Source organism: Megalops cyprinoides, chromosome 2, assembly GCF_013368585.1.
Source record: "Megalops cyprinoides isolate fMegCyp1 chromosome 2, fMegCyp1.pri, whole genome shotgun sequence".
Taxonomy (NCBI): Eukaryota; Metazoa; Chordata; class Actinopteri; order Elopiformes; family Megalopidae; genus Megalops; species Megalops cyprinoides.
The window spans coordinates 57669087-57690712 of record NC_050584.1 but is presented as its reverse complement, the minus strand read 5'-3'; the positions used below and the strand labels follow the sequence as shown (position 1 = coordinate 57690712).

At 46.5% G+C, this 21626-nt stretch overlaps 1 protein-coding gene across 4 annotated transcripts in view; it reads left to right on the top strand.

The window, feature by feature from the left end:
- LOC118769473 (rho guanine nucleotide exchange factor 4-like) overlaps window positions 1-21626 on the top strand; it is an 83725-nt gene that overhangs the window by 12263 nt on the left and 49836 nt on the right. Inside the window, exon 1 of one of the 4 annotated variants that reach the window (XM_036516614.1) lies at window positions 11202-11270. The exons of 2 other annotated variants lie outside the window; for them this stretch is intronic. Coding sequence is in view for 1 of the 2 variants with exons in the window: in XM_036516598.1 (XP_036372491.1) it covers window positions 11983-12021 (39 nt within the window). In the remaining variant the exon portion in view is untranslated. Of the gene's footprint in view, window positions 1-11201; window positions 11271-11885; window positions 12022-21626 lie in introns of those variants that run through there. One more of the 4 variants, XM_036516598.1, reaches the window with a different exon arrangement.

Here is a 21626-nt window from a genome sequence, read left to right as displayed (position 1 = left end):
AGAGGCTATGAGAACATTACTTTCTTTCAGAGTGGTTGCAGTTATTTCCCTGTCTCTCTGATGCTAGTTTTCTTTCGTAGCTTCTGTTTCACTGTCTCTCTAACACTCTCTCATTGTCTCTCTCACTCTGTCTCGATGTGTTGTTGTCCCACTAGATGCCTCTCTGCATCTTCGACATTTTCACCCAGCTTCTTGCTCTCTCTGTTTCTCTTAATCTTAATGTCCCTCTAAATATCTCCTACTTTCAAGCACACAGTGATCCCTGCTCTGTCATAGCTCAGCTGCTAATGAGTGGCCTTTGATTCCACAAGCCCTGTTTGCCAAACCCAGCTGGACCAAACCATGCCTTCCCTTTGTATGAAAAGAGCACGCTGTTGCGTTCTTACCCAGAGTTCCACAGTGTGACAACTGGCCACTTGCAGACCTGTTTCCAAAATTTGGGATTATGCGCCTGTCTGTCTCATCAGGGTGTCCTCACGCAATCATATACATGTACAATCATATCCCTGTGGGATAGGAACTTGTCTGAACAGGATTCCTGTGCATTACCTGAATGCTGCCCCTGCTCGGTAGTATGATTTACGAGGCGTCGAAGTCTGCTTGTTGCATTAGTCTCTGAGCGCAGGTGTTGCGGAGTGCATTAGTGAACGCTTCAAACATGTTCTATCTGCACTACATGAAATGTGTCAAAGCGAGGCACCGCTGAGGGAACCAGAGCAAGTAAAGCCTGCAGTGTGTTAAAAGGGCTACGGATGTCACACTTAGATGAAGTCCAGTGGTTCTCAAGTGTTATTTGAAGCTGTTTTATCTTTCGCCTCTTCTAACAGCCTGTGTTATTTGACTTGAGCTGGAGCCTTCTGCTGGAACGTGCAGGGCTCTGACTGCCAGCAGGCTGGAGGAATCGGTGGGGAGGATGCAAGCCAGTCAGGGATGGCTAAGGTGAACATGGTGTCTCCAGCCTCCCCGAATACTCCCAGCTCCTCCGTCCCTTACCTCCTGTCTTCCATTTGGGCTTCCTCCAGGGTGCATCTCAGGAAGGAAGGAAAAAGGTAGAATCTGAAAGAAAATAACAGCCTTTCCCCTGATGTTCCAGAGGCCCGGTGGCCAAGCCAAAGGGTGAGCAAGCCAAAGAAAATTCTTCTGGAAAGTGCTCCTTACTATAGCATGATGAGGGAAAGGCAAGGAAACCGAGTGATGCCGGTAATGACTGACTGGTCTTTTCTTTTCTGGTCCTGTGGCCTCTGAGCCTGGTTATTACATTTCTGTGGTGTCTCAGAGAATGGCCTGAGAGAAATGTTTTTGTGTGAGCACTATATCACCCACCTGATTGCTTGGATGTGTGTGATTCTCTGAACCACATTAATGGCCTGTCATTGGACTATGTGCATGTCAGTGTGTGGGAGGATATTTGGTGGGTGTGTGTGTTTGTGTATGTGGGTGTGTAGGTGTTTGTCTGGTATGTGTGTGTTTGTATGTACGTGTGTGTGTGTGTGTGTGTGCACGCACGCGTGTGAGCGTGAGTGTGTGTACATACTTTAGGTAAACATTCTGTTCTTTCTCTCAATGGTTCACTGTGCTCACAAAGACACACAAAAATCTCTTTCAGAGAAGCAGACCTTCATAAAACACTGTGTGGTTTTGTATTGCATGGAAACACATTGCATTTTGTTTTGCACTGAGCTGTGTGCCAGTGTTTCCTGATGCCACCATTCAGGGCACATTAGAGAATGGGGAGATATTGATGTTGATGAGTAACGTAGCTTGGTTCCTATGACTAAAACATTACAATGTAAAGAATGGCCTGTCTTAGCTCATCCAACCCCCAGAGTAACGCTAACGTCGGAGGACAATATAACTATAACGAAAAACAAGCAAGCTTTGTAATGCACTTGGATGTAACCTGTTGCCTGATTTATGGACATTGTAGATTGAACAAAGTGATTCCATTAAACCAACATCAAAGCCACATCTACGTTGGTAAAAGGGTCTAGAGTTCAATATAACTTCCATCAGGTTTGCATAAAGACTAGATCAAATTCAGTGCCAGGGACAGCTGGATACTATGTATTTCAATCAGTTTAGAGAACCAAAGAGGAACATTAAGCTGTGCGCAGAGCCTCAGTGCTCTGGCTCTGATGGTTTACAAGCACCAGCCTTGGACAGGGCTCAAGACCTCATTTGTTATGTAAATGTGGGAGCGATTCCTTAATTATTCCCCGTTTGATGGTGTTACTGTGGAGACGCGAGGTGCTCTGATCTTTCAGGGTCCCCGACAAAGATTTCTCACACTCGCCAAAACCGCTGTGCCGGCTCCTCTTTCTCCCCAGATCTACCAGAGACCTGATCCCCTATTGATGTGGGGGTGCCCACCATTCGCTCTCCACAGGTATGTGTCACATGGGTCTGCCTTCGCCCAGGGTTCCTTCTGGAGGCCTACTGTTTATTGAGATCAGGTTAAAAGAGAAAGGAGCAATGCCATGTGTATTACCCTCTAAGCCGCGAGTTCTCACCTGGTTCGAGTTTTTTCAGCGTCTGCTTTGGAAAATATCGGTGCAGCTGCTCATGTTTACAAGGCTTGTCTCTTGCAACTGTACTGTGTTTCGCGTTTTACTGGAACATTGGAGAGAATAACAACCAGTAAATCGATGGGCTTTGATTGCAACGTGGAAGGTAGCTGTCACTATCTGTGGAAGTAGTTTGCATTGATGAGTTACGCCTAATGGCTTGTAAAAATCATTAAGGGGGCGTTAGGTCAGGAATGTTTCCACGTTTCGAATCTTTGCGGTTCAGTTTACTGCTGTAATGTAAATACAGTGCAGTGTGACAGTGTCAACACTGTCCCCAGTGTTACTCTGTACAGTGTTTGCTTTGTGTGTGCTGAGACGGGAGTGTGTATAGTTTAAACATGTGACGTATGTGATGTGTGGCCCTGTTATGGTCTCTGTATATGTGACGTACATAATGCGTGGTGTTCACTCGGCTGATGTGTTACTTCGCTTAAAAAGGAAGACACATTGTTTGTGTGTGCTCCCTGCTCATGTTTTTCTTTGACGCCCTCCAGGCTTCTGCGGTGGCATTTCATTGTTGCTCGTGACGTACGGCTGGTCCTTTGCTCTGCTGCGCCGTCAACGTTGTTGCAAAATGCGCTGCAGAGCTGCACGATGTTTTGCACTGACGTGCCAACAGTGGAAGTCCTGTTGCTTGTCCAAACAGCTGTGAATCATGTTGTGACCACGTGAAAGCTTTCGAGGTTGTGGGCCTCCGTCGGTGCGTGCAGCGGGGACGGAGCGGGTTGGAGGGTAAGGGAGGAGTGTTTCTGATGAACGAGATGAGAGCCCTCTGCTCTGAGAGGCAGACCTGCACCGCACCCCCTCTGGACCACGCGCTCTCCTCAAGATGGAGCCGCTGGAGGAGAGAACAATCTGCGGCATTGTTGGGAGGCACAGCTCGATTCCCGGCTTTTCTCACGCCCCTCCAGCTTAGGCTGGGTCCCGTTCTCACGAAAGAGCAGCCCCGCGCCAAGAGGTCCGCTCCGCCGGGCCCGGCGTTCCATGGGCTGGACCCCCCCCTTAATGATACTGTTGCTCTTTAAAATAATGCATTCCACCCTTGAGAGAATGCAGGGACAGTTGAGAATATGTGTGGTTTTCGTCCAAAGAGGAATAATGTGAAAAAATTGAAAAACATTGACAGAAGTCAAGCGTACCACGTAATGAGTGGTGAGTTTTTCTCACGTGGATTAACTGGACACGCATTGTTCTGCAGAGGATGAGGTTACTGTCTCCTGTAGTGGAGAAAGAATCAGGAAACCCCCATGCCCCACTTATAGTAATTGGTGGTAATAGTTTCGCTCTGTAGCCAAGGTGTTCAGGGCATGAAAGAGAGCTGATTATTGCGTGCTCCAGCAGTGAACATCTTTTCAACAGAGGCCCCCGCGCTGAGGTAGTGACGTCGATACATGAGTCAGTCAGGACTTTACTTGTGATCCACACTGATAGCTTTCATAACACGTGACACCACCTTTTCCGTGCAGTCTTTGTCCATTTATTGGCTATCGTGCAATTCAACTATTGCTAAGAAGTTCACTATTCACTGCAGCTTCCAAAAAATTGAATATGATGCAATGTCATCATTTTCACCTCTCTTTCTCCTGCTAAAGGAAGGCAGTAGGCATAGTTTATTGTCCAAACCATATATTATCCCCAAATATGTGGTCTTGTCGCACTGTAGTGCAAAATCACTATCCAGAACTTTCTCTGCCATGGTCCCCCAATGGAGGAATGAACTTCCACACTTCATCTGTTCTGCTGAGTCCCTCTCTATCTTCAAGAAACATCTGAAGACACAGCTCTTCCGCTCTTACCTGAGCACCTGAAACACAACCCCCTAAAGGAACTCCTCATGTCTCAAAACTGTTTCCTACTAAACTATAAAAAAAAGTAACCTAATGGTTTAACGCACTCGTTATCGCTACGAGCTAGCTTGTACCTTGTCTGCCCAACCATTGAAACTTGGTCATGCAGCGCTTCTAATATTATTGACTCCTTATGGTTTTTTGCTTGTTTTGTACTCTACCTCACTTGTAGGTTGCTTTGGATAAAAGCATCTGCCAAATGAGTAAATATAAAAATGTAAATGTAAATAATAATATATATTTCTATGGGAATATGATGTGGGTTAGACCACTCCCAATGGTAAGTTTTGTCTCACTCAAGACAAGTAGCAGCCTTTTCCGTAAAAAAGTAAAGACCACAGGCTACAGAGAGGCATTTGCTCATGCAGACCACGGTGACCCTGCTTTCCAGTAAAACCACAGTGAAGCTTTGCAGTGCTGTTTTACTAGCCAGAATGATGCATGCCAGTTGAAACGTAACATTCCCACAATGCTGGTGTAACATTGCAGACATATCTTCATGCCTCTACAAGGTCATTGCAGGGTGGAGAGAGTGTTACCCAACAGCTGGGACAGTATCAGAGAAAGCCTGGTCATGTGGCAGGGAGTGGGGGGACAGGGAGTGGATTCGGGATGTAATAGTTTGGCTCTAGCTCCTCATTAGGGCTGTCTGCGCTGATAAGACAAGGGTACCCTGGAGTGAGGAGACAGACAGAGATGGATGTGCAGTTTGTTTTTAATTACTGCACCAGTGAGGAAAAAACGCTGAGGATTGTGACACGCTGTGCTTCCCCTCGCACCCTTGGTTTCTCTCCCCCGCCCCTGTTCAGAAATTCGGGGGCATGGACAGCCGTTGAACTCGTCCGAAACATTTTTCCTCTGTGCGCCATTGCCAGGGGTCGATGGTCGAGTCAAACAGACCCGGCGCTGGAGCCTTTCAAAGCTGCGTGTGAGGGATGAGGATGGGGCTGAGGTTGTCATAGCCTTCCGTGTCTCGGCCTAATGGCAGGTCAGCGTCTGCAGTCATGTCTCGGCTAGCCTGGCCTGTTTCATGTTCGCAGCCGAGCTTTCCCCCCGCGGGGCTCCCCCCTGCCCTGTACGCCCTGAGTCTGCTGAAGGCAGCATCTGAGCAGGTCCCGCGGTTCTCCCCACAGAGTCACTTATCATCCCTGCTTTCAAAAGGCGGGGATTATGCTACCTTCCTGTCGCTAATCCTGAACGGCTTCAGATATGACTCCAGACTCTCTGTGATGGCTTAACTGTGGATTGTCATAGAGAAAGGGAGAGGAGTGTCTGTGGTTCTTTGCCGCTGAACGAAGGGATTACTGTGTGTAAACTTGAAGAACGGTACATATGACGGTTTAACTCTGCAAAGACATGAAGAGAGGGGAATTTCTATGTTTACTCTACGTTTTATTTCTGTGTTGACTCTAAGAGGAGCATCTAAGATGTTTAAGCTCTAAGAGCAGTTGTTATGTTTTTGAACTGAGATGAACTGTCTCTCATACATGTTGCAACTTTCAGAGCAGCTTGTGTGGTGGTCTAACTCTGTGTACCTAAGGTGTTTAAACAGAGAGGAGAGTCAAAAGTGTTTAAACTCTGAGAGGATAATCAAAGCTTTGACAGGAATGTCTGTTTTTTGAACTTTTGCAACGTTGGTGAGCCCCCCCCCCCCCCCCCCCTTATGATATCACATCCAAATTCTTAATATTGTCAGTTGTGACAATATTCTCATATATTGCCATTTTCGCCATTTGTCAGCCTTCTCTTGATTGAAGTTTATTTTCATAAGTGTATCCACACTGTTTCTTTCTCAGTGTTTGCTTTGGACAGCCAGTGACATAATTACATTACATTACACTACATTATTGTAATTTAGCAGACACTCTCATCCAGAGCGATTTACATACAGTAGGTTACAATTTTATCCATTTATGCAGCTGGATATTTACTGAGGTAATTGTGGGTTAAGTACTTTGGCCAAGGGTTACAACAGCAGCGCCTCAGGGGGGAATCAAACTAGCAGCCTTTTGATTATGAGCCCTGCTCCTTACCACTACACCACACTGATATCCCATCTACATGACATTTCTGTCCTTTGTCTCCCTAACAGCTGTCCGATCTCACAGTGATAGTGGTCGTTTCATGGCACCTGTCATCAGCAATATGGCCATAATGCCAAAGCACATGATGACTGTGTGCTAGGGGAAGCTTGGTAGCGGCAGTGGAGGGCGAGAGCATTCCATGGTAACCACGACCTACCTGAGGGAGAGGGGAGTTTTTTGACTGAACACCGTGTCCCACCCCCAGACCCAAAGCGCACTCGCAACAGGAGCTGTCACGGGGCCACATGAGAGGAAAATCTTGACTGCACTTAAGACCAATTATACGCCAGAAGAAAAGGCCACGGCCGACCCTCATGAGGGGCTTGGTTTGGTGCCAGGCGGCACTGACAAGCGGCGAATCACCGCTGTGTTCAGATAATAACCCGGGGTCATTATTGTCTCCCTGGGAAAAGGGAGAGAAAAGGAGAGGAAAGGAAATGCAGGGACTGGACCCACATTGTGAGAAAGCTGAATTGTCTGTTGTTCCCGGCGGTGGGAGGGGGTGGGGAGGTTGGATGGGGGGGGGGTTCTTATTTTTTTGTGAAACTCCGTGAATGAAACCAAAGAGCTGCATTCAAAGAACACAGGGCACACAATGCGCTCTCCCTAGGGCCGAAAATAAATAACACTGTGTGTGTGTGGGTGTGTGTGTGTGTGTGTGTGTGTGTGTGTGTAGGAGGGAGGAGGTATTAAAGAGCTCTCCTCCAGAATGAGATGGCTCTGGGGTCTTTTTGTGAAGATGAAACATATTTCACATTAAACTAAAACAAGCAAGAGTGTTTCGATGTGCGATACTCGCTCTGTCCGACAGTCTCTTTCACTGTTGTATTCCGCCGAAGCTTTTCAGACTGTCCTCCATCTGGGTCATGTGTGTGCTCTTGGCTGCAACACGGTGCTTGTTGGCACGGCAGTCACCCACACTCACACATTAATGCTGTGATTATGGGACCTTTGGGAACGTGCTCCTTCGGCCCGTGCATAAATAAGCTTTCCTCGTCCTGATTGGGCATGTTACCGGCCTTCTCTTCCTCTTTCCCACAAGGATCAACCCCCTCCCAAAACCGCAAAAGCGACTCAAAATCAGCTTCTCCTGGCATGGAGTGCACCAGCCTTTTGTCTGAGAGGACCTCGCACAAACCTGTTTATCTTGTGCTTTGGGAACAGACACAATAAAACGCCAATTGTTTGCAGGTCCTTTCACTCAAACAAACAGAATCCGCACCTCTCCCTGAAATAACGTCACACTTCCACCCCTTATAATGGTTGGGGTGTATGTTTGAAATACAACACAAAGGTGAATTTTTATCTGATGGAGTTTCAATCTGTACATATACAGCATCAGTGCAAAGAACATTATGTTATTGTTATTGTATGTGCATTTTAGGAAATTCATTTGACCTACGCAAGAGAAGGCTCATGTTGTAGGTTTTCTCACGTCTCTGTGTAGCACAATGGCCTCAGTTCTCTGGGATGTAAAAACTCGTTTCCATATTCATGGCTTCCGCCTCCTCTCTCTGTCATGAATAAATAATTACACCCATTGACATGGCACCAGCATAATGTGGGACGGATTGTGTCACAGAAGTGCAGTGGTAGAGAGGACTGTAGACCACACAGCACTTCGGATTTCACCGTCCAGTTGAAGGTGAAGATAGATCAAAAACATTAAACTAAATCAAAGCTAAATCGCATTAAACATGTTGTGATCTTGTGTTGTTTTTTCGAGATTATGGCAGTACTTCTGTTCTGCATTAATGCATTCACAGCAGTAATGTGGCAGTAGGCATCTCCTCAGGAGAGGGTACACAGGTGGAAACCCTGCAGACCTGTGGCAGCAGGGCAGGTAGCTCAGCATGTGACTTCATCTGATGCCCCCTGCACATACAGTACAAGCAGCAGCTGAATTAGAAACAATGATATCCAAGAAATGGGGGTGTCAAACTCCATCTCTTCCTACCACCTAGTATGTCTGCAGGAGTTGCATGTCTGATTGTGCATTTGTGGTTGTTGAGATGTTCAAGGATCAGGACTCTGTATTTTAGCAAGAGGTGCAGCCAGGCTCGGCACCAGGAGAAAATACAGAGGGGTGCAATTACAATCCACACGGGGGCACAAAAAGTCATATCTTAAAAAGAACGTAATAAATGCTATGTAGACATTGGAGACAGCTGGGGGTGCACTGGGGTCTGTCTGGGGGTGCAATGCACCCCTAACCGCCCCATAGTGCCGGGCCTGGGTGCAGCCCTCTAAAACCAGCCAGACTGTGTGGAATGTCCTTGAGAGCACGTTCATGTGCTCCGCGCGCTCTCGTCCAATCACGGGCCATGACACCTGCGCTGCTGAAAGATGTTCAACTGCATTCGCTGCGGTTTACGGTGTTTTCCACTAAGGGAAGTCGGAGGTATCCCTGTCGTATTCACGTGAAGAGTTAACCTTGGTTCTGGTGAAAGCCTCAGTGTGTTTTCTTTCCTCTTTTGCTGATTGCGCGATATACTGTTACATACAGACACAGCCACTATCTGTGATCTTACACATGACTTGTGCTGTGACATTGGCGTCTAAGGTTGCCACCAGGTTACAGCAGTGTTGTGAGAAAAAGTTGGTGTGTGTTAGTAAAGTGTGTTAGTGTCTAGCAGAGTACAATGGGAGAAGGAGAGATGGCAGTAAACATTCCTTTTCCTCATTGGATTGGGTAGCTGGATGCCTGGTATGAATGTGGCATCACGCAGCTTGTTTCCATTTCGCATTCAGCGACAGATCGATGGCTCTAGTGGACATGGGTCATTCTGAAAAAAAAGGTGTCGGGTTTCCATTATATCCTTTTGGGTACAGTTAGCTTTGGAAAAAGCTCCCTGCCCATATGGTCACGATCACGGTGACCGCCTCTTTGCCCCATGCAGTGATGTGTCCCAGTGGCTTGTCATGTTTAAGGCTTACTCTGATGCTCTCTCGGTTTGCGGTACCAGGTGCCATTTTTGTTAGTGCTAGCACTACTTACATGCCATCGTGCCCAGCAGCTTCCTTTTTTGTCATAGGATAAGGCATCATAAACAGGCCCTCTTTCTCCAAGCGTAGTGTAACCATGCCCTGGCCGCATTGGGTACTGGGTAGCCAACTCTCCAGCTTTCAGCTAAAACTCACTTGCAGCTGGTTGCAAGCCGAAATGGTCACATTTAAGTGCACCTGGACACAGATGAACGGGAAGAAGCCTGTTCTGTTATGTCCAGTCTGAATCTCTGCCTCTTGCGGCGTGTGCCTGGACATTGAACTTAAGCACAAAGGAATTTTTAGGATCTCCAGAATCTCCTCTATTCTAAATAGGCAGGGAGATAAGAGAACCCCATGCCCCAATCTTGATATCACCCATGCAGAAATATAATCTTGAGTCATCACAGCCCAGACTCAAAGCTTTGATCTCAGCTGTGTCTGATCCATGTTTTGAATAATATTTTTTTTTTTCTCTCAGCTCACTTTGTAAATTAGTCACAGTGAATCAAAATAGCACCAACAATAAAAGATTATCAGCTGCGGGAGAACAGAAGGGGCTTGTGGGAAACTCAAGTGGAGCGCAGCCCATTGAGTGTGCAGGGCTGGCTGGCAGCGCTGAGTGACAGTGGCCATGTAGGTGACCAGACTGACAAGTACGCCACTGAGTGTCTGTCCTCCCAATTAGCGTGGACTGGGCAGCGGCTACCAGAGCCTCTTGGAACCGTTTAGTTTCCACATCATTCCTGAAGCGTCAGTGTATTTCTTTACAAAGGGCCGATTGAAAAACGGCAACAGTTTGAAAAGGCACAGTTTAATCTGTAATGCCTGTGAATATCTGCTCTTTTTGTTTTCTTTTGGTTTGTTTTTTTTTTTTTGTTTTTTCCTGCTGGGAAATCGAGCGGCTGACTCATAAAGTGCTTACGGGAAAATATGTGACATATTTCTAGCTGCTGCTTGGGATGATTCAGAACATTACACAATAAGCAGAAAAAAAATACTTTTATTAGAACCACATGAATAGCCGAGCTCAAAGTGTCTGGAAAAGAGCTGTGGGGTGGAACGTCCCCTCACACCCCAAATAGGGTAGAATTCTCAGAGCCATTCAAGTTCCAGTTGATGTGCTGCCACATTCACACACCAGGGGGCGATATGAAACAGCAATATCAGCAATTCAAGTGAACAACAGAAAAATGAGTCGCAATGAAAATGACACAGCAGTGTGAATGTGATATGTGCGTTTGTGTTTTTATATTTGCTCATTTTATATTTTCTCAGATAACATTCGTGAAAAGAAAAAAAACAAGAGTCGGGCTGGCAATACCAGAATCATCTCTACTGATCTAAGCTTCTTCTACTACCGATACACATGAGAGCAATTTACTGATGCTTAATGTCAGTTTTTTAAATGTCTTATTTTTAATTGGCCTGAAGTTTACTTTGTGCTCATTCTCTGTATTCATTGAACAGCCCTGCACCCCTAAAGCTTCTGAGCTTTCTTAGCTGCCTGCTGGTCCTGTAATAGCCGCGTGGCTGTTTTTTGTTTTTTCAATGATATGTTTATAGTACCTTTATTTGGACTACGCCTGGAATTCTTCACCACTATCCAGTTTTGCCAGTACATCCAGGTGTCTTTCAACTGACATGTCGTAATGCTTTAAATAAAACGTTGTGTAGAACTCAGTAATCGTTTTCTGTTTCGGTGGTGGTCTGCGGAAGCAGTGTTCGTGTATTCAGTGAATTTTGGCATCGTTGGGACAGAGGAATGCTTGCTCTTGGAGAGTAACGTAAGTGTACCTCTTTGGAGAGAAAAAAAAAACAAATGTCTGGGTTATCAACAGTAATAATGTATGCGATAGTACAAATTTAAGTCATGTCAGGAGCTTGGGTCAAGCTTAATTGTGAGGGAAATAAAGCAGGTTCCGAATGTTAACCGGTTTGTGAATGATGTTGGTGTTCTTTCCTCACTTTGTGTTCTGATTAATTGAAACGCCCTGTCTTTTCTCTCTGTGATTTTAAACATGACCTCATCCAAACCCTCCCCCTTCCCTCCTCTGCTGTCTCCTCGTGCTTCACTCCTTAAAACAGGAATCTTTAGCATATTATGTCACTGAAGGGGAGAGCTGGGAAGAGATGAATGCTTTGTGGAGCTGGGTCAGTGGTTCTGTGGGTCTGGACCAAGCTGTCTGCGCTGTGCCGTGCAGATAAGCCCTCATTGTTATGCAACTCCTTAGCATAATCTGCTAGCATGGCTCTCCCCCTCTCTCTCTCTCCCCCTCTCTCTCTCTCCCTCTCTCTCCCTCTCTCTCTCTCTCTCTCTCTCTCTCTCTCTCTCTCAACCTCTCTCTCTCTCTCCCTCTACCTCGTGCACCCTCTCCAGCAGTAAGACTGTCCAGAATAGCAACAAGTGCTGTCAGCATGCGTGAGCTAACAGAGTGGAGGCAGAGCTGGGCCTGGGAGTAGACAAGGAGAGGGGTCTCTCTCCGTACCACTCTCAAAATGCTGAGTGTGATGTACTTCCTCCGTACCCTCTTCACGGTAAGGGCTCTCAGCTTTCTTCTAGAGTTTCAGAAAGGACGGATTGCTTTCTCTCTCCCTCCTCGACCTGGTTTTTATCAAACTTTTTCCACAGCTAATCCCCAAAAGATTGCGGGAGCCACTGCCAGAATTTATCAAGTAATTATTCTGGGGCATCCTTTCAGAAGTGCAGGAAATTCTGTTGTATGATCTGTTGTATCTACAGTACATCTGAATGTTTTGTGAGCCTTGAGCTATTTTGGCTATTTTTGTGTCTCATGAGACTTGGAAACTCTGTGTACTCCGTTGGATATGGTCAAAGGTTTACCGTTCTCCTGCAGTGGAATTGAATTTGTGGTGTGGTTTAATACTTTACTGTTTTGTGGTTTGTGGTTGTATTCTAGAATTCTGCTTTATCGCCATGTGCTGTAGAGTATTAGGTGTCAACTGATGGCACCTGATGTACAGCTTGTAACCAGTGTTTGCCTCTTAAAAGTGCAAAGTCTAACTCGTTCCTCTGGAGTTGTTTTATATACATGCCTGCGATTAATCAGTAACACTGACAAAATGGCTTAAAAAATTTTCCCGCTCATACGATCTCAGTGGTTTTTAGCTGATGCTGGGCTTGTTTCAGATGGGGGCCAGTGTGGGTGTTGAAGACCATGGGACTCTACTCCTTTTTAGAGTAACATTGGCAAGGCCTAAAGAGTTGCCATGGTGTCCAAGGGCCTGCATAAAACCCTTTGAGTGGTTAAATGGGGAGCGGTTTTGGACAAACACGAAGTGGGCATGGAGGAATTTTTAAGTAGATGGACAAGAGTAGTCTTTGGACTGCTGTGATTAAGTCTAAAATTAAGCATGGCAAGCAGGAGATGAGAACTACAGGTGAAGCAGAAATGACATCTTTCGCTGAGAATGCCCAGGAAGTCAGGTTTCTCTAGGTTGTGATTAGAGCACCTGTTCTGCTAAGTACTGTACAAAACTGAGGAGAAGCATTTGATGAGCAGTGAGGACTCATTTTCTATTTGTGATCACATGATATTGACAATTACTGTCAGTATTTGACTGGTGAAAGTGTGTACGGAGAGCTACGCTCACACATCGGCCCCAATGCACCTATAGCCATGGTGATGGGCGGGCGTGATTCGGGGGAATTTTGGCCCTGTCAGCAGACAGGAAGTTGGGGGGTAACACAGCCGATTTGGGTTTTGTCCCGGCGGGACGAGGCGTACACCCTGTAAGTACACCCTGTAAGAAAACACACTTGAACTCCCGCACAGGGTTCAGGAGGCGCACGCCATACCCTCGCAGACTTGTGTAATGTCTGTCGAGGGATTGTTTAATTCTTGCGATTAACAGAACTGTTGGAAACAAACACAGATATACCGTATCCAGGGAAGTAACTGAGAATCCCACCCATGCTGAGCACATGTAAATTTTTTGTGATTGTACAGATTCTCTAGCAGAAATCACAGACACATAGACACATACAGTCCATTTTGTGTCCATTTTTTTTTTCCTGCATAAGTTCTTGTCCATTTCGTGAAATGCCCCAAGACTGCATGAGGCATATACCCCCTATATCCTGGTGAGCTGTCTTATTTATAATTGATCTGAAGTTTCCTTTGTGTTTATTATCTGTTGTCATTGAATATCTCTGTACACCTATAGCTGCTGATTTTCTTTAGCTGCCTGTAGTCCATGTTGGGTGGGTGTGAGAGTGGTGAGGCTGAAGGAACCTATAGGGTCTGTCCTCTAGGGTCTGACAGTGCCACTCTCTGGCCTGGCATGTGAATAGGCAGCTGGCGCTCCACCCTTATTGTGGGGGTTTAAACCCTCCTCATCCCCGCTGAGAAGTGGATCATCTCTGGGAATATGGCAACCCCTCCCCGGTGACAGAGACTGTATCAGCTGGCCCGTAGGCAGCGGTCAACTTGACCAGCCTCATTGTGAAGGAGTCACATGCCATCAGAGAGCAGGCTGGCAATGGAGGGGAAGCACTTGTAAGGCAGGTGGTGATCAGCGTAGAGAAGGGAGTAGGAGGGGGAGTGTGGTGGCATCTGGGTGGCATCTGAGAAGCAGTGTGGTGTAGTGCTAGTGAGAAGGGCTTGTAACCAGAAGGTTGCTGGATCATTTCCCCAGTGCGGCACAGCTGTTGTACCCTAGGCCAAGGTACTTAACCCACAGTTTCTGTAGTAAATATCCAGCTGTATGAATGGACATAACTAACCTGTGTAAGTCACTCTGGACAAGAGCGTCTGCTAAAATGACAATAATGTAACGTAATGTAATTCATGTCTGGTGGAGAGGCTATAAACAAGAGCTGAGAATCTCTTAAGGACTCGTGATTTGTGCATGCTGCAACCTGGGAAGTTTTGGATGGGCTAACTGCTTCTCAGGGCCTCAGTGTTTGGGGAAGTGTGGAATTTGAGCCAGCTCAGTTCCTCCAGTCCGTTGGAGTTCCATCTGGTTTTTCACATTCCCAGAGAAAGCACAGAGGACGTATCATCATTCTCGTTGTCTTGTGATGACATTTTCTGCTAAAAAAGAAGCTTTTGCTCCTGTAATCACACCCATGTTACAAATGTAGACAATGACTCAGCTTTGCCATTCACCCTGAAAGTTGCTTAGAAACACACTGCAGATAGTCATTTAACTTAATGGGAACTGTTGCTGGTGTTTTTAAAAACCTCTCACTATCTGTTGCTTCTGACGCAGAGATGGGGCAGAGATGTTTACTGTATCGTAGTGTAAGCACAGGTCATTGAGGTGACACTTCGGCCTCCAGGGTTGTTGCTGAAGGAGGAATTTGAGCAGTCCTCCTATCCCAGACACTGCATGGAACAAGCGCTGAATCAGCTGACCCTGGCACCAGTGCAGTGCCTGTCATCAGGAATCCTCCAGGACACCGTTTACGCTGTTTACAGCCAGGACCTGGGAGCCATCCCCATTCACCATTTCCCTGCCTTCATCCTGGACTCAGCCTTTAATATTCACCATCCCCCTGCCTTCATCCTGGCTTGAGCCATTGTCTGGAAGCAGGCCACTTGTGTTGATCCAACCCCCATCACCTCCAGCCAAGTCCCATGCTACGTGTAGGACACATGGGGTTTTTACTCTGTACCGTGAAAATCAACAACATACTAGTAATGTAATGACATACACAAAGGAACACACACCTGAATGCACGCTCAAACAAACCTGCAGACTCAGACACTCAGTCGTCCACGTAAGTATACTTGGGAGAGGAAGGCTTCCGTCATACCTAAGTATGTCAGAGTAGATGAGCTGGAAAAGTTTGCAAGCTGTTTCAAGCACGTCAGCGCCTTTGTAATTTCACACGGTGTGCTGGGGAGAAATGGGGTGAGTGTATGACATCCAGCTCATGGAATGCAGGCACTTCCGTCAGGTTTCGTAGGCTATTGAACAGGTGGGTCATGTGACACAGGCCCTGAGGGAATCTCAGGAACCAGAAGGAAAGCAGCAATGCGTTAATCATGTACTCCTTAGCAAAAAAAGACGAGTAAATTGGCGGCAGTGTAGCATAGTGGTTAAGGAGCAGGACTCGTAACCGAAAGGTTGCTGGTTCGATCCCCGCTGGGACTCTGCTGCTGTACCCTTGGGCAAGGTACTTAACCCACAATTGCCTCAGTAAATATCCAGCTGTATAAATGGATAACATTGTAAAGAACTGTAACCTATGTAAGTCGCTTTGGATAAAAGCGTCTGCTGAATGAATAAATGTAAATTAGGCAGAACATTGGCTGCCAACCAGTTTTGTGGTTTGTCTATGCGTGTGTATGTGACTGTTTATATCTGAGTGTGTTAGTGAAGAATTGTTGGTATGGAATTTCTTTTAAACTCTAAGACATGGAACATACACCTGCCTGCCCTGGACATACATACGAATAATATGATTGCATACTTGTGGAACAGTTGGCATTGCAGTCTGAAATCCATGATAGCAAGGTGCCATTTGGTCACCAGATTCAAGATTGGTTTTAAAATAATATGTGAATATGTGGCTGGGATGTCTGGGATGTCTGAGTCTGATGATGTCACTTGCCACTGACCCAGGTTGACTGTGGCTGCAGAGCCTGCTGGGATACTGAAGTAGGGGAGTTTGAGGCTGAGGCAGTGCTGGTAGGGTTTTCGGACCTGTGTGCCTCTGAACTGACCCAGACGCAATTCTCTTGGGAGACGCTCTCCTGGGAGACCCATAGCTTCAGAGATTTAGGATTTTGTTCATTTTGGAACTTGTGCATTTGCCTGGCCCCTCGTTCTCCCCAGTAATAACTCACAGTTTTTAGGAGCCTCTATCTTGTTATTTGTGCGTTTACAGGCCTCTGGATGCTCTTAATGTGGACTTTTATTGTGTGTTTGAGATGAGAGAAATGTTCAGTCGTGTCCAGAATATACAAACACAATTTTTTAAATGTGGTTTTAGCCTTACGCTCCAGACAGGGGCTGTGGCTGATGGCTGTGTTGCAGATGTAGTTGTCTCTCATGGTGGTGACACTCATTGTCAGGCTGAAATGTCCCTAAGCAAAAATGGAAGCCTGATGATCTCAAAACAACACCAAAAAATATAAACTTTATGGCCAGCCATTATGGCACATGCTGTCAACAATAAGAGTTAAGGTGTCAGTGTTACTAGTGACAGTGAAGTTGTCAGAAATAATGAGAGTGAAGGTGTCAGTGTTAATAATGAGAGTGAAGCTGCCTGTTGTCAGTGGGAGTGAAGGAGGTGTCAGTGTTAATTATAAGGCTGAAAGTCTGTGTGCATGAAAAGGGTGAGGGTGTCAGTGTTACTGATGAGAGTGAAATCATCATATTAATGATGTGACTCAAGCTCTCAGTTGATAAAGAGAGCGAAGGGGTTCAGTAAGTGTTTCTGATGAAAGTGAAGGTCTCTGGATCAGTGTGTAGCTCTACTCGTTAGCAACAGGAGTGATTTGTTATGGGACGATAAATCCCTTGGGGGCAGATTTTTGTTTCTGGTGAATGTTCTTGCCATGGTGTGATTGTGACACTTGTTGTGGTGGTTAAGGTTAATGTGAGAGACACGTGGAAACGTCATTTTGGATCAATGTATGCATGACGAAATGTGAAGTGTATTCTCTCTTAGTGTCACAGGCGTTGTGGGTAAGCGCTAGCTCACAAAGACGTAATGCTTAGATTAAATTATGGCGTATAGCTGTTTGGGGGATAACCCACTCTGGCACCAGGTGGTGTTGGGATTACTGGTCAGGTTTGGGATTTTAGTGTGCTGTCAGAGGCGTTTAGCAGCTTGATTAATGTGGTCCTGAGAAGAGAGGGTCGTCTGGCAGGCGACACTCCCCCTGCTGGCTGCTCTTCGCACTCTTGCTCAACACAAAGAATTCTTCTACACTGGATTCTGGTTAACTAAGGCTTTTTTTAATCAGAATTTCCCTCCTTAAATGGGAATTAAACTACATGACACAGAAAATACGCAATGTATGATCCAAAGCACATGGCCACCCCTGGTGGACTTTTTTAGGAGCATTCTCAGACAAAACAACAACAGTGACGGCACTCTCAGTCACAGGCAAGCCTCAGGCCTTTTATCTCCTACAATCCCTCCTGATCCCGTGCTACCAAAGGTCAAGCATCCAACCCCAGTTTGCTCTCTGCAAGAAACCACAAGTAAACAAGCACCACAGCGCTGCAGATAATGGCTTCAGGGTTTATCCGCATTACAGTATACAAGAGAGCTTTTGCCAGTGATGTGGAGCATTGATTACAGCTAGCAAAAAATGCTCTGGTGGAGAATACGGTGCCTCCAGGCATGACTAACAGAATAAATTGTTGTGGCGAATAGAGAATATTTGGGTGTCTGTTATGGCCTGTTTTATGTTTATAAGTTTCTCCACTTTGGTGATGTGTACCAGCAGGTAAACGAAATACCAGTTTCTGGTTCAGGAAAAAGCTTTTCATGTCTGACTGATTTAAAGCCGATTAAACAGGAGAGGTCTGGGTTGGACAGTTTGTTGTTTGGGTAAGGCGGTGGGTGCAAGTGTGGAAATGGGTAAGTCCTGCGTGTGATAGACGTTTCAGGGGGGAACACAATGAAGCAGGCATAGCAGCGGTGTAATGAGCACTGAGGGAAACTCTCCACTGCTTCCTCTTTTCCCAGATAAGACAGAATTTGTGTGGCTGCAGCTTCAGAATCAGAGTGAGGCTCGTGATCCCTCGCGTTCCGGAATGTTGTCGCCTGCGTTTCGACATCCCAGCCAGTTTCTGGGAGTGTTCTGGTTGCGTCCACGTGCGTGCGTTCGCAAGCAGACAGACAAGTTAGCGAGTTAGTAACGCATAAATGGCTTGAATATTTTGGGACTGTGGGTGCGTGTGTGTGTGTGTGTGTGTGTGTGCATAGTGTGCAGCAGACATATTTATCCAGAGCGACTTACATAGGGCATGGTTTTATCCAGTTTTATACAGCTGGACATTTACTGAGTATTTACAGTAGCACCCCAGCAGTGAATCAAACCAGCAACCTTTCTGCTACTAGCCTTGCCCCTCACCGCTACTCCACACTGCTGCCCTATGTACTGTACACTTGCCTCCAATGTAAACTGGGATTTAGTTTGTACAGTTTCCATGTTTTAGATCTGCTTTGAAAAAGATGCTTGTGTCCTGCTAGAAGGCGCTAGGAAGGGGGGGGCAGTCCCACACAGCGGGACGCTCCCACACTCAGATTCACCTCAGAGCTACGCGGGGACACACCACCCGAGCCTCATCCTCTCCGCAGGGGGGCCTGTTGCGTAACCTTCTCAGCAGCTTCTGTTCCGGGAGGCGGTGCGTGTCGGGCAGATGACACGCCGGGGGTCAGCCATCAGGGTGGGGACGGGTGCACGGGGTCCCCAGGGTTTTGGATGTCACTATTGCATGACCTCTGTTGTGTGCTAGTTCCGGGCCCCGATTGATCACAGAGACACAGGAAACCTGAGCCTTGGGAGTCTGCATCTGTAGTATGCACAGTGGGAAAAGATCCATTCTGTGTCTAATCTCGCTGTGTGTGGACAGTAAGCGCTATGTGGTAGGGAAGGGTATAGTGGTCATTTTGTGCTTTATTCAGTCACATATCTGTGTGTGGAAATGTGCCACAGTCACACTGCAGGTGCAGATCCACTGCATCATTCCGTGGGCTCTGGGGTATTGTAGGCCCGGTATCAGAGGCCAGGTGATGGTGTATTTCACATTGTTGATCTATGTCAGCCCTCTCCATGTCATGAGAATTAAATGCATGCAAATATATACAAGGGAGTGTCAGTACTGAAAGACTCATCCGTCCTCATATAGATCCTCTTCCTCGGTGACTGACAGCAGTAGGTGCTTGAGCACCTATCACAGAGACCCTCTGGGAACAGTCCTCGTACAAGGAATGGTGTTGACAGAGTCATGATTTAGTATTATTACAATAGGAATTACTATATTAAAGCAGCCAAAATGTATTATGAATTCAAGTTAATATTTAAATATCTAAATATCTTCATAAAGACATTTATTTCTTGATGATTTATATTCTGTATATTCTTGTATTACATTTCCTATATGTATATCAGTGGTCTGTCTGAGATGTCATTAAAAAATTGCTTGCCTTGTGCCTCTCAATTTGTGCACAGAAAGACAGCAATCAATAAAACCGGTTCATGACGAGCCTTTCGCTGACCATGGTAGTAAATTGTAGTATTCTCAACCGAGACATAAATTTGCTAGTTAGGTTGGTATTAAAGGACAGATAACATATCAAGCAGGGGGGATCTTGCCTCTGTAATTATGTTTATTGATAGCACCAGGGAGTAAAATGAATCCGGTCTGGAAACGTCTGGCTGGCTGCCCGGCCCGGAGAATAAAGGCCCGTCTTTATCTCTGACCCGCTTTGTTTTCGTTGGAATCTCTGGGCAGGATAACAGATGAACTTATCTCAATGGAATGGTAAATGTTGACCTTTTCAGTGAGTCCGCCGGGCATCGCACCGGGCTGTTTGTGTCGACACCCTCGGCCTCACCACCCCCCCGTCCCCCACCCCCCAGCACCCATCCTGCCCGTCCTCCCGCCAGGCTTCCCGCCAGGCCCTCGGAGGCTCGGCCGTTAAGGATGGTTCCGCACTGCTCCACTCTGGTCTGTGTCCGCCGCCCCGGTTACGAGAGCCGTGCACAAAGGCTGGCGTTGTAGGCCCGGCAGCGGCCCCGGTCTGTGTGGGAGGGAGGCTGATTCCGCTGGCATTTAGTGGCATTTTCTCTGTGGTTCACCCGTCGTCACCCCTCGGCCCACGCCAGCAGGCCACGAGGAGGGTCTTGGCAGCCGAAGGATGTGCGCTCCAAAGCGAGAGTGGAGCAAGCAGGCTTCACACAAAGGCCAGTGTGGATGTGCAGCACATTCCCAGGCTTCACTGGTTACATACCCTAGCTACATATTTATTTAAAGCGTATGTGGATGGACTGGGAGGGGAATCACATTATATGTGCCCCCTCCCTCTGTGCCACCCCTTTGCCTTGCCACTCCCCTTGAAAATTACGCATATGGTCTGTCCATACAGTGTTACAGAAGTCTCAAGCATTACTTATCACTCAAGTTTAAAAAAGAAAGGCGCAGCACACCAGTATGAACAGCATGCTGAGAGAGGGGTAATCCCCTTAATCCGAGTGCCCTGGATACACTTTTTTACCTTTGTCAGAGGAAAGATAAATGCACTGAGAGAGGGAGAGAGAGAGGGAAGGAGAGAAAAAGAAAGGGGGAGAGAAGTGTTAGGGAGATGTCACTCTGCTGTCACTGGGTCATTACTCTACCGTGCTCCACTGGATGTGATCACATGGTCGTTCGAGTGTAATCCCCCCTGTGTGGACATGTAGATCCGGCTAATTCCTGCTACTGGGGAGGGTAGTTAAAGGGAAAGTCTGTGGATGGTCTTAAGCGGACTTGCTCCTCTCCAGCTGGCCAACTGTAAACACTTCTCCAAGTGCTGGCTCTCTGTGCTGTGCTGAATATCAGAGTATCTGATAAAGAGAAGCAGGCACAATTAGAAACAACCTGAGGTTTTGTTGAACCGCAAAACCTGAGGTTTTACAGAATAGTAACCTATGTAAGTCGCTCTGCGTAAGAGTGTCTGCTGAATGCCAATAATGTAATATATCAAATGTAATGTAGCTGCCACATCGGTTTTTTTACTTGTTATATCAATGGGATAAAGTAGTGGTGATTTAACATAGAGTCCTATCCAGTGCAGTGTACAGATTAAATATACAAACAAACAAATCAGCTTCTGCTCGAAACGTGCAGCTGGCCTCCGGCAGAGGATAGGCTGATCAGACGTCATAATATGTTGCCTGACATGATCTGGTCCTGATAACCGAGAATAATCTGAATAATCCCATCAAGACCAATTAACCCAGATGCTTATCTCAAAATGCGTGTTTTCTGTCAATGAAGAGCCGGTTTTCGATAGCCTGTTAAAATGCAGTAACAAGCTTATTCATGCAGAATAAGAGCATGGTGTTAAAGCCCTGTGCCAAAACAAAGGCACGACACATCAGACGTGAACACGCTATGGCTACAAGACATTATGTGATTGAGCTCATCACTGAACCATCCAATGCAGAGGC